This window comes from Atractosteus spatula, chromosome 9, assembly GCF_055471065.1.
Source record: "Atractosteus spatula isolate fAtrSpa1 chromosome 9, fAtrSpa1.hap1, whole genome shotgun sequence".
Taxonomy (NCBI): Eukaryota; Metazoa; Chordata; class Actinopteri; order Semionotiformes; family Lepisosteidae; genus Atractosteus; species Atractosteus spatula.
In genome coordinates this window covers 42,398,168-42,415,551 of record NC_142714.1, presented here as the reverse complement: position 1 = coordinate 42,415,551, position 17,384 = coordinate 42,398,168, and the positions used below count along the sequence as shown (strand labels likewise).

The window sequence follows — 17,384 nt, the reverse complement described above, 5'->3', positions numbered from 1 at the left end:
TTTAATTCAGTTTTTTTCATCTTCAGCGTCCCTCGGCTCTTGTAAAAAAGAAGTGATTACATAATATCCTTATAAAAAAAAACTCTTTTTTTTTTATAAGACTCCGTGGAGTCCAGCTTCATTGGATTTTGTCTCCATTGGAGTGCTGGTCCCCCTGCCCCCTGCAGCGCAGACATGTTGCCCACACGCCCGCGAGAGCAAGCTCTGCTCATGCGCGTGCAGCAGTCAGAAAGTTCTCCTTCAGTGCTTTCCGGGTTGTATAATCGGATCCCACTTACTCGTTTACCCCAGAGCAACTTCAGGAACGACAAAGAGGTTCCACTCTTTGAAGCAACACCTGTTGACAACAGCAGAGAAGAGACTGGGCCGACATCCTCACCCCCTCCCCTCCCTTCTGCCTCCCTCCCTCTTGCTCCTTGTACTGATTCCTTTCTTTCTGCATATCTGCCTACCCCACCCCCCCAATCTACCCCACCCCCAGTAATTTGTTCTGAAGCTCTGTGACTCCTGAAAGCTAATATACGACCACGTAGCTGTAACTATTGTTACCAACTGATTTATCCTTACAAAATAGCTTTGCTTTCTGTCTTTGCTAAGCGCTTTTAGTGATAGGCTCTGGTGAATGGTTCCCATCAGCCTTCAACAAGCCCTTAAGTCTGTTTGGAACCTGTCTTACCTCTTTTACCCAGCACCACCAATAAAAATGTTCTAGGGCTGCATCACATCAATAACTAGAATATCTAGAAGGTCAATGATCTGCTATAAATAAGAGGATAATGAGGTGTTAATTATGTAGAGTTTTTTTTTGTTTCTGATCCTGGAAAGTGAACGTATTTGATTTAACCATTTTAATGTTTTAAATTGGTTACCCAATTGAAACGTAAGCGGATACAACAAGAAAGCGCCATGAAAGAAAAACTGTTTCAGAAGGGCATGATCTGTTTATTTATTGTTTCATTTGTAGTGTGTGTTTTACCAGGTGGAGCAAGTCACAAAGTTAAACACCTGGCAGATTTGCAGCAGGAGTCTTGTTACATGAAAGGAAAAACGAAGAAAGAGTGAAGTGTGTTTTTTTTTTGAATAACAAAACTTTGGTACATTACACACAAGCGAAAAATATGAGACTCTGGCCTCTCTTTCCAAACATGGTCTGTGTGAGGAACTGACCCCAGAGAGCTGCTTATTGGGACTTTGAATACCTACTTCTGAAAAGAAACGGTCAAGGATTTTTAGTTGTTTCCATTCCATAAAGAAGGTTGCTTTACCTCGCTGTCATTCTTCTGTGACTTGTTTATGAATATGGAAAGAGAAAAATGAGCTCTGGGGCTTTCTTCCTTTCCAGAAACATACGTTTTGGCTGCTATATGTTTAAGTATGAAACTTACACTGTAATGCCAGTCTTCGCTCAGTCCGTTCAGAAAGCAGGAACGGGCTATGTCTGAGCCTGAAACCGATGATAGAAAAAGGCTGGTGTTTGAAGCAGGTAACCTCTCCTTCTAAGTGTGCAGATGACACGGTTTTAACTGCTGTGTGAGTAATGCCTAGATGCAGCTTGTGATTAGAATGTGGCTGTGGGGTTCTGAACAGTGTGAAAACTTTGAACAGGGGTATGCATTGCATGTGCTTTGATTTTCACAATACTTGGTTATAGAAGCCAAGAACGGAGTATGATTCATGACAGATTTTTCCAAAACGATACTGCTTTGGTGCATATCTTTCACAATACATGTGAGAAAGTCTAGAAGACTACAAAGTAAAATGAAGTTTAGTATGTCATTGTAGCAGGAACACAATTTCAAAGAGTTCAGACATTTGAAAGGTATATGCTCGCTGGTGAATTCTTTGAAACACACTTTCCATCAAGAGACATTGCAAGATTTTCTACATTCATTGCTGGTTTTCAATTGGATGTTTAGAATTGGCCCTGAAAAGGCAATCAAATGCTTTTCTAGGTGAAGTGGGGCCCTGCAATGAGTCATTCGTGATGTTTCATGGCTGGGGCTTGACACATCGACCCTCAGCTTGCACCCTGAATGAGAACGTTTCTAAGCTGATTGACGTGGAAGCCTAATTGTTCTTGTTCCCTGTCGTCTGTGATGTTGGGGTGTCCCGAATGGAAAGCATGAGTTGGATTCAAAGCGGGTACCACTGAAGGTGTCTAGAACTCCCTACTGCCACATGGCATTCATAGTCAGCCTGAAACCACACAGTAAGGAGGGCACTTGTGTCTCCTGGTCTCCAGGCGGCACAGTGTGGAGAGCACTAGAAGAAAGACAGCTACCCAAAAGTGAAATTACCCCCTTATTTAACTGTGTTTTCAGATGTTTGTTTTTAGTTTTCAGACAACATGGATACAGAAATGGTGTTTGAATGCAGGGGACTGGCAGTGCTAGGCTGAGTTTTGTCCTTAGCCTATCCCAGATGACCTTGCCCCAAAAGGTTTTGGGAAGGGGAGGAAGGAGGGTGGCGCAGATGGTTGGATGTTTTAGTTCAGAGAAGGACCAGTAAAGGAAGACAATAAAATCGTCTTTGATTTATACAGGGCCTCTTTTATTTTGTTGAGGTCAGAATGTGAAAAGTAAAAGAGGCGTCCCTGGGCAGCTTAAATGGACAAGGATGGAAAAATACAAAATTCAAAAATAACCTTTCCTTGCCTGCTAAGCATTCCCTGTCCTTTTTCTTTCCAGTTGTGATCAATTCTGAATGTATTTATCCATACTGAAAACTTCTTTCTTTTGATCAACCTTTTTTAAAGGAAATTCTCAGTTGCAATTTTGCGTTTTTTTGCAGAGCTCTGTCCAAAACCAAAAAGCCAAACGTTATAAATGCCGATTGATTGATTTGTCACTGTCTCGCTAGTAGCTGCTACATTCAAAGATGCCAACAGGCTGTTTCTTGAAATATCTCAGGGGAATGCCATGCACAGTACAGCTTGATATGTTGTTCAGGATATCCATGCTGGTTGTAAAATAGCTACTTGCAGGTATTAGGCTTGGACCTACAAGTCTGGTAAAGGCTTAAGGTTGCAAACCCAGAGGATAAGCCTTTAAACCTTGGTCCCTTATCCAGTTGCTAGTACTTTATCTAACAGCTTTGACTGGTGGATTCTACAAGGACCCTAACAAAACAGCTTGGATCTTGGCTAGGTAGCTGCTCCATACAGTAGACCTAGTTTTATTCACGTCTCCCAATGTGTTCTTTATCTCATGTTACAGGATTTCAGCCCTAGTTCTAATCTATTTTCATGTGACATTGAAGGAGCAGCAAGCTTTTACTGAAGGCCATACTTCCAGCTATGCCACTCTGAATCAGATATTTTAGCTGGATTCTAAAACAACAAGCGTCATCCCTAGTCAAATGCTGTCACTGTAAACCAAAGAGGAACTGCACGTTATTGAATAGCAAGACATAAAAAATGGTTCTCCTACTGCAGGGTCTTAAATTAGTTTTAAGATTTGCTGTGTGGCTTGCCTGGTTTCCTGCTATGCAGGTGCCTGAGAAGAAAACCTTTGATGTCAACAAAGGCTCTGAACGGCGTGTTGTCAGTTAGTGGGGTAGGGGAGGGTGTGTGCGTGCCAGGATTGGCGAGGTTAATTTAGGCCTCCCTTTTACAAAGGCCTTGCCCAGGGATTGTTTACAGGCTTCAAAGGCAGGGCTGAGGCCTGACTGACAGAGGGAAGAACCCGCGCGTAACCCAACACTCACAGTGTTGCAGGAGACAGTGTGGGTGATGATGGGGCAGCCCTGCCTTGGCCACAGTGAAAATCCGTTTACACAAATTCCAGCCTTGGTGGTGTCACTGGGCTCAGGGCAGGCCTTTCTTTTATTCTCCTGCTGCCTTTGCAGAAGTAGGGAAGTTTGATTTTATTTGTCTCCCAGGTGAAAATAGCCGAGTAGGGACATTTTTTGGTTATGTGGCTGTTTTTCCTTTCACTGGATTAATTCAACTAACTGTTGACTTCATTAGAGTAGAGATTAACTGATCTTTGGCTGGTTATTGAATACATTTAAAAAACCTAAAGGAGCAAGGCTGGAATAATTGGTTTATTCTGTTTAATTCTTATTTAAAGCTCTCATAAATAAAATTTTACCATCGGTGGTGTATATCTGTTGGCCTGCATTACATGTTTTCTTTCACTGTCGAATTCCATGCCATTAAATCACATAAGCATCCTGTGTCCATCACAGTACAGACTCTGACCTCATTAGCCCATTGGTCTCAGGGCCCTGCCTAGGTGGGACTGGCTTCTTGATGGTAATGATAATGTTCCTAATCCTTGTTTTCCCTCAGGAATGCTCCAGTCCTGTACCTCTTATATCATGGCCTCTCTTTTCTTGAAAGCTTATAAGTGTCAACAAAAACCCATCCTTTTGCATTCACCAGTTAGAGCCGAGCAATTTATTATTGTTCGATCTGCCTCGTCGCCACAAAGCCAGCACCAGCCAGCGAGAGATGAGGAACCGCTATTGTGCGTTATCTGAGCCGTGGGCTTTGTCGAGCCACTCACTTATCTTCACAACCTTTAGAAACCTAGAGGGCGAAGTCTTTGGAGTTGACCGTTTTTCACTGGTAAAGGCACAGACCCATAGGGATCCCAGGATAAAGAGAGCACAGGCCCGTGTCAGTTTCCTCTTCCTTAAAACCCAGCTCCACCCCATCCATTCCTGCCAGCGTTTGCACTAGTTCAGTATGACCTAACACCCAGCATCCTCAGGCCACAGTCAGCAGATGACATGGCCTGGATAGATCTCCATGCCGTGTAATCACATCTATGTCCCCAAGTGGAGACTTTCACTAAATGAGCCCTCTTGGGAATGACTACCTGCAGGAGGGCCCAAACAGTATCATATTGGCTTGATATGAACAGGTTCAGACATGTAGTGCCTGTGCTTGGTTGAGGGGCCAAATGGTGCAAAGCTATCAACTATGGGATTAAAGACTGAACACTTCTAAGACTGACTCCCCCCATAAAGGTGATCAGAGTCCAGCAAACTCATTGAACTTCTGTCCTATACTGGAGCTTGTCTGCAGTTTAAGTCAACAGAAGAGGCGAGTCAAATTACCCTCTGCCACTGCAGTAATGTACCTCCTGGGTATGTTAGTTAAAGCTATGGAAAAAAAAAGAGCTACAGTGATTACAGCATCCATTATATTAAAATGTTTTTTTAATGATTTAGCAAACCGGAGCCATGGAATTGCAGAGAGTTAAAAAAAAGAGACGTTTATCTTGGCTGCTTTAAATCCTGTCAAAGAGGAAGTATCGAACAATCCTTTCCTTAATGAGAGGAGACTGTGTTTGCTGCACGGCATTCTGTTGCTATTGGATTCATCTTGTGGACTTTTAGGTTTTTAATAGTTTTTAATTTTTGTTTTAAAATAACATTTTAGTGCACCTATTTAAACATAAAAAAATGAATAAAAGTGTGCGATTGTTTATATTTGGGAGTTCAACCCTGACTGGGAATAGACTCGAAACATACCCCTCCCCTAAATAAATGTATTATAGGAAATTAGATCTTAATTTGCGTGTTTTCGATTTACACACTGTTTATCAGTAACGAATCAGCCTCATGAATCAGGAACTGCCTGTATGCTTTTTAACAAGCTCCAGAGTGGAGCGCTGTTGTCTGTGAGATTTAACCCTTTCCATTCTTAAATAGTAGAGGGGTTTGGAATAAAGGCATGAGACCCTGACTAATGGCCTTTGCTGAGCTTATCTTTTCATTTCATTTCCTATCCCTTCCTTTGACTCTTAAGTATCAAACTATCTGTTTCTTTGCAGGAAAACCAAGCTCTTTGTACTTATGGAACAGAAAACTGAAGTACAAGGTTGTATATTCCATACTATCAAACTACAAGTCATTTAAATTAGATGCAGACCTGAATGGAGATTGAACAGTGGCTAACGGGTGCAGACAGGAGTCACGTCAAGGTTAACTTTCAGGTGTTCCACTGTGTTTCTAGAGTGTGCAGGAATCTCATCAATACCAGCAGGTGCCTGGTACATTTTGGTACAAGATTGAGGCTGGTGTCCAAGAGGAGAAATGTGCAACACACTCACTGTCAGAGTGGGAAATTATAACAGATGAAGGTGACTATCACATAGAATTACGTGCTATAATGAATATTATTTAAAGTGCCTACAAAATTCTTTAAAAATGCTCCATAACACTATCTCTCTCTCTTAGTTTCCAATACGTCTTAAAACTGGATCTACCAGTTGTTGTTTTTTTTAACAGACAGGCTTGCTTATAAAGCACTTGCCTTAGAGTCAGGCCTATCTGGTTTCTCTTTGAGTGCTGTCTTAGTTTCATACCTTCCCAAGGTTACATGATTTGTATGAGGCCATTCACTTCTCAGAAGCCTAAGTAATGATCACATAATTTGATGTTGCCTGATGTGAGGTTTTGTTAAGGCGGCAAAAGTTAGCAATGATCCTGGACACTGCTTGTGTTTTGTTAATTTATTTAGCTGACACATTTATCAAAAGCAAATTTCAGTTGCCACCATCTGTATTGGTGGGTAATTCACTGGAATTAAATTTGGCTGAAGAACTTGGCTCCAAGGGGACAACAGCAGTGTCTCACCTGGGATTTAAACTCGCAGTCTTCCGGTAACGAGTGCAGAATCTAACAGAATGTAGAATGGAGTTTCCTTTAGCGGAGTGGTGTTACTTTGTGCCAGTCCAGAATACTAGGCTCTGGTGCCAGATTTGTATATCCCTGCTGCTGAATCTTGGAAATGCCACAGTTTATCAGGTCCTATCGTGGCATTTTCAGCCCATTTACCTGGGGGCAGCGGAGATAAAAATCCACTCCAATCTATTTGGACTGAGGAGACAGTACTTCTGAAAGGAGAACTTTCTGGTAAAGGTGAATAAGCCCAGGTGAGCCGCTCCAGGATGCGTGCTTTCCAGTCTTCAGTGACTAAACTAAGGGGAGGAAAATGTGGAAACATCTGGAACAACAGTCTTAGCAAGCTTTTTAAGGTTGGGTCCGAGATGGGAAGGATTCATTTGGGGTTGAGTCAAATGGGCTGCAAAAACATCCCAAAAGTTTCAAATGAGAGAAAGTGGTTCAGTCCAACTTCCTCTCGGTTGGCAGGTGCTTATTGATCCAAGAACTTCGCACAGTTACTTCTTGAAAGGTTCCATTAAGGCAGCCTCCCCCACACTGTTGGGCAGCTTGTTCCAAACACCCACAGCTCTTGGTGTAAACTCTTCCTTTTACGTGTAGTAAAAACAGCTGGATTCAGATATCCATTTGTTTTTAATACAGTCCTTTTCAAAAGCTAAATTGGTATCTCTGCATGGAGATTGTAAAAACACAAGATTAAAAATGACATGACATGCCTTGCGTTCAATGTACATCAATATACCAGTTTACTATAGTAAATGTTTGTCCTAGCAGTATCCCAAAGATATCCATGCATTACACCAAATACTACCCTTTTATTAGTATGTGAAACAGTTATTGGCTTCTTTAAAAAAACAGCAGTCCATAGCATGAGCCAAGGTAACTGACTTTGCATTCCTGCTCTCTAAGAAGAGTGAAAACACACATCCTTCTCTTTGTTCAGGCTGCGCTTTACATGAATAGTCAGGCCATCTCAGAACTGTGTCTGTCTCTGAACTGGAGACTTCATCACTGGGTGAACACACACACAAAGTATTAATCACTTAACCTCTGTAGAAACGTCACTCGGCACACCAGTTCAAGAAAATGATTTTCTTAGTCTTAGTCTTACAAGTCTTTGTACCCTTAGTCTGTACAAACATGAAAAAAACAATGAAGGCGGTGTTATATTTCAAAGTGAATTCCTGGTGAGATGTTTGTTTTTTTTATTATTCATGAAACCTTGAAGTGTCTTGAAAATGGTTAGCCAAACCCAATCACAGGCAGTTTCATAAAGATCTTTTTTAAAAAGTCATCCTCTATTTATCAAACTAGAAAACTAGAATCAAGTGCCATGAATGCAGTAAGAATAGGGAATCTTATTCAGATAGCACATTTATTCAGGCAAACAGTGGTTTCACGTCTTTTTGTACAATTACTTTAATCCTAGCATTTACAGCAGCAAGAGGGGAAGGGAGAGGGTTCTCTGAAAGCAAACAAGCAATTGCCGAGTGGAGAATTATAAGTAGCTTAGGGGTGAAAAATATTTCAGTCTGCAGACCGTGAGAATCCCTGAAAACAGAAACAGAATTAAACACGCAGATCATTCAAGCGGATCAAAGAAATTACTCCTGACGTGCATCAACTTACCCTGCCTCTTGATATCCAGTCTTGTCAGACTACACAGACTTGTACGCTGTGCGTCACCATGTAAGGAGATGCCAAGCGAGTCAAAAGTGCTGGGGCACAGGTAGCAAAAAGAGAAGAAAATGATCAGGTCTGTGTATTATTCACTTGCTCACTTAGGAGTGAGTGTATGTGGTTCAGCTCTTTAAGGTTAATTCCCAATTGAAACGCTGGCTGTGCCACTGACCCACCGACAACATAAGGGAGTTACTGAACCTCCTTCTGCTCCTTCCGGCACACAAGATGCCAAACCGAAAGTCCTGTTGCAGTTGGCCCTGCCATAGGTAGTTTATCCCCTCATGTCAGAAAGACATTTTGGGTAAAGGTACTTGTGGAACATCTTAGTCTGCATTTTTCTGCTCAGGCCAGGTTGGTCCAATTTGTGGATTCAACCGCAAAATGAAAGCAATACTGTAAATCAAACAACCTGCCACATGAAATGGTGGGGTTAGTAGGCGCAAGGGCGTACGAGGAAGGCTTTTCATATTGCTTGACAGCCTTGCTTATAGAGGGGACCACTCAAGTTTAGCTGCATGTTTAGCACCGGCCTTCGTGAGCGCTGTGCACTGCACTGGGAACAAAGAAGGAACAGGCCAAGCCGATTACATGCACTTTCACATCGCATTGGTTTGGGCAGGTCAGCAAGATTAGGACAACAGAAACTGAAACCGGTAAAGACCTGAGTATTATGATGGAGATGGAATGAAAAATGAACTCTTTACTGGTGCGGTCTTTTGAAAGACTGTTAAAGAAATAAAAGGAGTGCTATAGCACACAAAATGGTCTACTCCCTGTCCCCGCCCCTGTAACCCAAAGTGTATTTTCTAATTAGAGCTGTAATCGACTGCTGCGGCGGCCAGGACAGTGCAGTAGTGGAGCGGGAGGAAGCTTAGCGGAGCTACACCTTGTTTTCCTTGGAGCTGTGCAGAAGGAAGGGTGGGCAGGGGCTGCCACACTGGCGATGAAAGGAGACAGTGGCTTTCATTAACCTCCGCCGCAGATAAGCAGCCACACACAATGGCCGCCACCCAGGATTAGCACTGAGGGGAGAGTGCGTCTCCGCACTGGAGGCCATTCGCTCAGAAAGGAATTGGGGATGCCATCTAGTGTCAGCCAGAGAGCATGGCAGGCTTCTAGCCCTGCGAGGTCCCCTGTTGCCAACTTCTAGATGGTCACAGATGATCCAGACACTTGTCAACTTACAGGAAAGAACGCATTTCCTCTGCTGGATGAGGAAACGGTGCATGTCTTTCTAAATAAACTCTGGATCGACGGCCTGCTCGGACTCAAACATCGTGCATCACTGATGAACTGTTGTGAACAGACTGATGTGATCTGCTTTCAGGTTGCTGAGTTGGTTTTTCAGAAAAAAGGATAAAGAGTAAGAGGTGTGCCTTGAGTGAGGTCGTTAGATTTCTACCACAGGAATCAGATCTCGGGCTCCAGCTCTTTCTTGTCTCTATCAATGGATCTAAACTCTAGTATAGCAAGTCAATCTGTGAAATTACAAAAAAGTCGTCTAAAAGCACACTACTAATATAAAGTGACTTGGGTCAAATTCAGTACTGGATTGGAAAGGCATTTGACAAATGGTATGACAGGCTGAAATTTAACAGACTTATGTGCCACAAGCAAGAACATTTTCGGTTGTCACATGGGTGATATTGGACTCAAAGAAACACAAATCTAAGGGTTAATGCAAACCTCATTACTTTCTTCAACTAGATGCGATGAACTATTCTAAAATTCCATAGAATGCTTGAATATATTAAGAAAGTAGAATTTGCCATGCCACAAAAAAGGTTAAGGTTACAGTGTGACTAAAGGCACAAGAGGTGACATAATACCTGGTATTATTTAATAATTATTATATTTAATAATTCTTAAATAATTACCTGCCATTACTTATATTATATTTAATATAAATAAATATATTCTAATATATTTAATGTTCTTAAAATTGTATTTTAATAATTTAATGGCTTGTTTACTTTTCCTTATCTACAGCTTTTTTCTGCGGCCAAGCACAGAACCCCAGAAAGTGAAATGCAAGTAATTGCTTTCCTTATGTGCGTTCCCCCCTTAAAATCACGCACACTTCAGCTTTAGGGTCCATTTTGTCAGCATCTCCTGCCTTAAAGAAAACTAGTTACACATGCCATTTGAAGGAACTCCGTTTGAACTGTGAAACTCACAGGAAACTCAGTTACAGGCTAAGGAAGGACTGTTCGATCATGTTACTTCTTGGATCATATCCAGTCACAGCTGTGGCGTTCTCGGGCAAGACTGAGATTTTTTTCCATCTCTGTTAATTTCATTTTATTTTAATAACTTCATTTTATGTTTTCATCACGTTGTCCTCCAAGCGAATTTTGTTTAAAAAAAGTCCATCTCTTTTGAGTCCAAGAGATGGCGTACTGGTTTTCTCTCACACACAGTCGTTACAGAAACGTCTTTTTCTAGACTAAACTGAAAGGAAGGCAAAGAGTGCTACACGGTGCCCGGTGGTAAAGACCACTTTTAGAGAAGATTCCCAGCATGTGGATCTTCCCTGGTCACCTTGTGACTTCACTTTAAGAGGAAAAAGATTGTTAGCACAGCTTGTGTTTTATGAAGCTCCAGTTTCTGATTCATTTTGTTTTCGAGGGAAAGAGTTGAAAGTGTCGTGAATATTGCAGGGGGCACTGTCAGTCTTTCCCAGCCAGGCTACAAATCTTCCTGGCTTGGCAGTCTGGTTTACCAAACTCTTTTAACGATGCAGTCACTCTTCTGTGAAAGTCACCTTAATGACTTGATTGTATTTCAAAGGAATTGGATCATATTCTGCGGGTCTGCAGTTCATGTTTCATGATTAATGTGTTTGGTGTGTATAGCAATGCTTTTCCTTTTTTTTTTTTTAAACTGAAGAATTCAGCTCCAAAGTCAACCTGGGAAAGCTTTGTACACTGAGTCTGATGCCAAACACTGAAACACTTAACACCTTTTTCTTGATGGAGGAATCTGGGAACCTTTTGCGAGGCATCTGTTATTAGAATATTCTGTGCGAGTGTGACTCAATGACTACAGCAATGAACAGTTACATATTGCAGGAGCAATGGCCAGCCCTTTAAGGGTCAGAGAAAAGGGGACACATTTATAATAATGCTCCTCTCTGGTCGTTTAGACCACAGACAAGGTTTATTGAGTGGAGCTGCAGTTGTTCAAAATGCACAGCTCACAGTATTTATGGACATAATTTTAGCACAGCCTCTGCTGTTAGGCTGGGATTGTAAATATTTCTTCACAGCAGCTGCATTTATAGGCCTCTCGTCACTTCATCTGGGCTGTAATGGGTCTCTGTCTCCCTCCACAACACTTTTCCGACACCTGGAGGAGGAGAGTGGGGAACGTCTGTGCTTGCAGACAGCAGGCAGATTTTTTTTCAGTCTTCACAAGACCCGGGACAAGTACTGACTTCCTGTCCAGAAGTGCTCAGTGTTTAGGATCTCAACAGCAAGAAGTGGGTAGCTTGCCTCTGTGTCATCTGAGTGCGCGACCTTTCACTGCAAAGGAACAATTCAAAACCCATTTTCCAAAAAGATGACTGTGTTTAATTCAGAAGCCAGCCTGTTCTACTGACTTTGTACAGTGTGACACAACTATATTTTCAGCTCTGTAATGGTATCGAAGGAGGAAAGGAGCTGGTTGGACACCCACAATAAAAAAAACAACAGTCCAATAGTCTGTTAAATAGTCTGTTACTGTGATGTCATATTCACTACCTTGTGAAATCATTGGCAATAGCCACTGTTCCAAGGCCAAAGTTTTGCCATCTGCAGCGTGTTTACTGTTAACACAGAGCAAATGGAAACCTCCCCTCTCACATGCGCACGCCTGTTTTCAAGTCTTATTTTGAGAAGTGAAGCTCAGCTTCTCCTTGTATGTTTGCCTGCATGGCAAAACTGCCAGTGCCACACACACACACACGAGGAGTCCTTCACGTCTGAGTGACTGCTGGATCTGTTTGTCTGTCATTCTCCGTTAGGAAATTCTTTGTCACTGGAAGAAAGGCCTTCTTTTATTGGCTGCTTCTCTGGAAAACTGAGCCCCAAGCACCACATCAGAACGATCAGAGTTGTATTAAACGGCTCTTTTCAGAGCTGGTTGCAGTCAGTCTCCCTGCCTCCCGGCAGCTCAGCCCTAGAGGCAGCTTGTTCGACAGACACAAGGGGTCTCTGCCTGCATTGGAACGAGGAGAAGGAGGGCACTGCTTTATTGTCCTGATGCATTAAAAAAAATGAACCGAATCCCTCCTGCTGTGCCTTTTTCCACCTGTTCCGCCAAACCAGTTAAGACTTTTTTATGTTTTTCCAACACTGCCACAAGGAAGTTATCCCTCATGTAATTCCCAAGGTTTGTTTGTCCATGCCAGTTAGAGTCTCAGTTTTGTCTCTCATCTCTCAGTTCCTGTGTTTTTCCACACCAAACTGCCGTTTCCTTTTATAGCCTTTTCCGGCTTCCAGCCAAACACAGGCACTGAAATTGCAGAGGCTTTCAGGGCAGCACTGGGGCAGATGTGACTGTAAGGCTTGGGCTGGGAGTCCTTCAAACCAAGGAAGGACTTTACTAGTGCAACATTCTTTGGAAGGCCACCTTGGTGATGTGCTAGCTGAAAAGGGGGCCGACTTTAAACCTACAGACGAGAGGTCTGTGAGGGAGAGGGTTTTGTCAACACAGTGGACTTTGCCGAACTTTGCGCAGCACTGACTTTGCTTTGTTTGGGTGCGCTGCGAGGCCAGCCAACATGTTTAGCTCATGACATCACCCAGTTTCAAAACCGCACTCTTCAAACTGCTGCTGCAGTATTGCTTATGAGGGATGTGATTACGGTCGGTTCTCGACACTGACAGCATTTATTTATACTCCAGATGCTGCTGTTACTGAAGACAGCTGGTGGCAAATACTCCTGTTTTGAGTGGGGAAAACCCATGCACAGATTGACATACAGGGGGCTATTAAAGTAAATGGGCCTAATGAAACACCTGTACTGTGTAGACCATGCCTCTTGTTGCAGTGGGATTTCATACATCGACAGTTGGGGCCAGGGGACATACTCTCAAGTACAATGGCACATTATATCAGAGGATGCACACTGACAGGGGCTCAGACAGAGGTCACGTTGTGCCAGTATATCTTCCTCTCCTCTGAAGAGAGATTCTGTCCACCGAATCACATTCCTCACGGTTGTGGATGTCTTAAGTTCCATTGCTCAGTACTTTGGCTCTCAGAGTAGGTGTCTGAATAGGCCTGGTACCTCTGTAAGCACCCTGTATAAACAGAGTATCCCAGTGTTCTATTAGGGTGTCTGTAGAGGTCACGGTGGTGTGTGATAGAAGTTGTAGGATCCCATTCTCTTTGGGTAGAGGGAGGTGCTGCTCATTTCCATTGTTTTCGAGGCTGTCTAGTGGCCATGGCAGTCTGTGAGCACTACCAGTTCAGTTTAATCACGTGCCTTATTTCAGATGGGGTCCAGTTATGGAGGGTAGCCAGCTTTTGTCAAGAGGATTCAGAGGACTACACGCCTCTCTTCCCTCTCCCATTTCCTACACAACCAGCCAAACATTTACCACAAAATACAGATTTTAATTTAGCTCAATGTTCACTCATGACTGAATGCTGCATTCTCAAAATTGATAATTTTAGACAGTCAAAACCTCCTCCTGGCTCAAAGAAAATGGGTTTGTCAAAAGAATTTATTTCAAGGGTAAGGGGGTCAGTTTAGGCGGATGGCAACTACCGCCCGGAAACATTTCTGCTTGTTGCCTCTAATGCGGCTTCTTCCTGATTTTTTTTTCCTCCTCTCCTTTTTTATCACCAGTCAAGAGTTCAGTTTCTTTAGGCCTTATGAAACTTTGTTTTATTTTTATCTCCTGCTCACAAGTATTCCGAAAAAGCAGGAGACACAGGCCTCATTTCTCCATGCAAAGGAAGTCCATGGCACTGGGGTTGCTGGATGGAAATGGGAGTTCCTTTGGCCAACAAAAACAAACAGACAGAGGAAAAATGGCTGCTGATGAGTTTATTTCTGGTCTGTCCGTCTTAGGAACGGAGACGCAACCCCTCACGATCGAGTGGTGCTTTTCTCCCGCATCCTTTCCAAAGGTTCCAATATCTGTGGGGATCTCTGCCCAATCACTCGACTTTTCTAGGTTCTTTCCCATGGGATTGTTTTTCTCTCTCACTGATTTCCTTTTCATGGGCATCCAGACTCATTAAGGAAGTTGCTGCAAAGGCAGTAAAGACACAAAATGTTGAATTGGCTCCTGTCAAGTTGAGTGTTGAAGGCAGTGCAATGTATTACAAGATAATAATGTGAACTTGAAAGCGTGTTTATGGGAGGGCAGGCGATTTATATCCTGAGGTATCATACAGTAGGGAGAAGTATGTTGCGGTTTGTCCTCTGTAAGTGAAAGTGACCCTTAAGAGCTGTTCTCAAGTACAGTACTGAGGCTGGCTGCATAACATGTCTTGACATGTCTTATTATATGCTTCAAATATTAGGGACTGTATGAAATTCAGTTAATTTTGAAATTTCTTAGTTGATAAAGGTGGAAGTCCATTCCTTTCTGTATCTGAAAGGCAGCTTATTCCTGGTGAGGCTCAGGGAATCCCAGAGCGCAACACAGAAGCACAGGGGGTGAGGTGGGAGTTACGAAATCCAAGATATTAGCATCCTGGAGGGCTTGTGTTACACCTTTTAACTTTCTTGGTTTGTTTGCTGACTGGGAAAAAAAAACAGACAGTACATAGTCTACAAAGACAGCCCTTCGTAGGAACCAACCTTAAAGAATTCACGGGCTTTTTGCAAAACTCTTAAACTTCGAAGACGAAGAAAAAATTCAGCCCAGGAGAGTAGCTATGTAATATGCCCAAAGTCTGAGATTTATGTAAGTTAAACTAAAAAAGGACAAATTTGGAAATCTTTAAGTAAAAATGTAAATCTTTGAGATTCTGGTTAACTGTGAAGTATGAGGATAGGCTGAAGGAACTTGAATAGTTTCACTCTCGGTTCCCCCTAGTTGAAAGGAAACACAGCCATGTTTATTTCAGCAAGGGGAACGTGAAGGTATAAAAATAACACTTGAAAATGTTTTTGGAGCAGATCGACCTACAGGGTGCACATAAAAGGAAAATATAGGTTTTTTTATGTGGTACAGGATTGCAATGATGATAAAATCAATGCATATTGGACAAAAGTGTTTATTAAAATGGATGGTGGTCTACACTGAACTGCAGTTGCATTTCTTTCTAAACAGCTGGAGGGCTTTTGTCAGAAACATCCTGAAAAAGTGTTTCATTTAACACTCGAAAAAGCGTCTTTTCCAGAAATGAAATAGGTGACGAGGCAAGAACCAGGGTTAAGGATAGGGTCTTTCCATGCGTAGTTTCAGTGTCGTGCCGTGGAAGATGGCCACCCTTCCTGGCTGTGAGTGCTGTGTAGACTCGTCTGAGTCCCCCTCTCTCTCTGTGGCCTTGCAGGAGCAGAGTCCAGCTATGGCGCCCCGACTACAGGACCCATCGTCCATGGTACGAGCTTCTCCCCGGCCGGGCCAGGGCAACGGCTACAGCCTCCTCTTCAAGACCCAGTTCATGAGGAAGCAAGCCCAGGTTGGTACACGTAAACCAGGCCCGGGTCACTCTCCACCACTGTGCACGCATCCTGTTTCATGGTGGTGGCAGTGCTTGCAGTGGCGCAGGAAATTGCTGGGAATTTCTCCTCACTGAAAAGTTTCCTGTTCTTTTAAGCGAGTAAGGAGATCCAATTGTCTAACACTGTCACTGTCCTGAAGACATCCAGTGTCACAGCAGCTGCTTGTGGCCTCGTTGTTTTAAGCCTTTGACCCTGCCTCTGGTGTCTTAAAGGCTGTTTTTAAAGTTTATTCACTGTCTCAGTGTTTTGGCATTTGATTAATGATTTTCCCATCATTTTTGTCTGTGCAATCTGAATTTTGGTTCAGTCTATGACCATAAGTACAAGATGGAACAAGTAAAGGTTTATTCCATGCTGAAAAGAGAAGAAAAGAAACACAACATTTCGGCTGTGAAGCCTTCTTTGGGTGTCACTAGATGTAAAAAAAAAGATAAGTGCTAGATGCAATGGTTTGTCCAAGTCAATGCTGGTGAATTCTCCACACCCCAGCTATTTCACTATGCCTGCTCTTTGAGCTACCCTGCTAGCTGTTGTAGTAAGCAAGCCCTTTAAGAACAGTTGAAAGGGATATTGACAAAACTGAAGACAAAAAAATGTGTTTGTTAAGTAACTGTTTTTCGTTTTAATCGACAATGCCGAAAAGCTGCCAAAAATTATCCACAATGACGATAATGGGGACTAAATGGCTTTGCGTTTTTGTTTGACGAGACAAAGTTACTTGTTTGGGGAAAAAGAAAAAATACAGATAAAAATTAATTTTGGAGCTTCATCATTTACGCTTTTACCATCTATCCAGGAAATAGTACAGGCATTCATGTAATTGTAAACTGTAGACTATAGACTGATTGCTAATAACAGACGCTAATATTGTGTGGTTATTAGTAAGTATTTGCAAGTATTGGGGGTAACCGATAAGTATTGGGGTGTGCCGTTTCTCTTTCTTTTCTATTTTTCTTTCTATCCAGGACTCTCTTATTGTGTGTTAATTTATGGGCGCCTAGATAAACAATGCGAAGGTTTTTAGGCTGTACTTGAATAAGAAACCAAGAGAACATTGATAAACAGGGAAACCACAAAAAAACTAACAAGGCTTGTCTTGTACCCTCCGCCTACCCAGAATCACAGCGGGAATCACATTTTTATGGTACAGGTTACTTTTGCTGAACAGACATCAGCTGAGTAGCGCAAGAAGTTTGAAGTGCATGATTTTGGGGTCGTGTGAAATGACTGTAGAAAATGCACTCGTTTCAGAAGCAGCGACCGCTGGATCAGCTGAATGGAGGCCAGATGTCAGAGTGCCAGCAGATCCCATTTCAAGGTAAGCACACAGGGCACCAGATTAAGGTTGTGTTCTTCCTTGTGAAATCTGTCTTCTGTGTTCAGCTAATATCAT

At 42.6% G+C, this 17,384-nt stretch overlaps 1 protein-coding gene across 1 annotated transcript in view; it reads left to right on the top strand.

Annotated features, from left to right (window-relative positions):
• The window catches only part of LOC148828601 (mastermind-like domain-containing protein 1), a 122,915-nt gene that overhangs the window by 99,048 nt on the left and 6,483 nt on the right, over positions 1 to 17,384 (top strand). The window contains exons 3-4 of the mRNA XM_088924582.1: positions 15,820 to 15,948; positions 17,243 to 17,309. Coding sequence (XP_088780708.1) covers positions 15,820 to 15,948; positions 17,243 to 17,309 — 196 coding nt within the window. The remainder of the gene's footprint in view (positions 1 to 15,819; positions 15,949 to 17,242; positions 17,310 to 17,384) is intronic.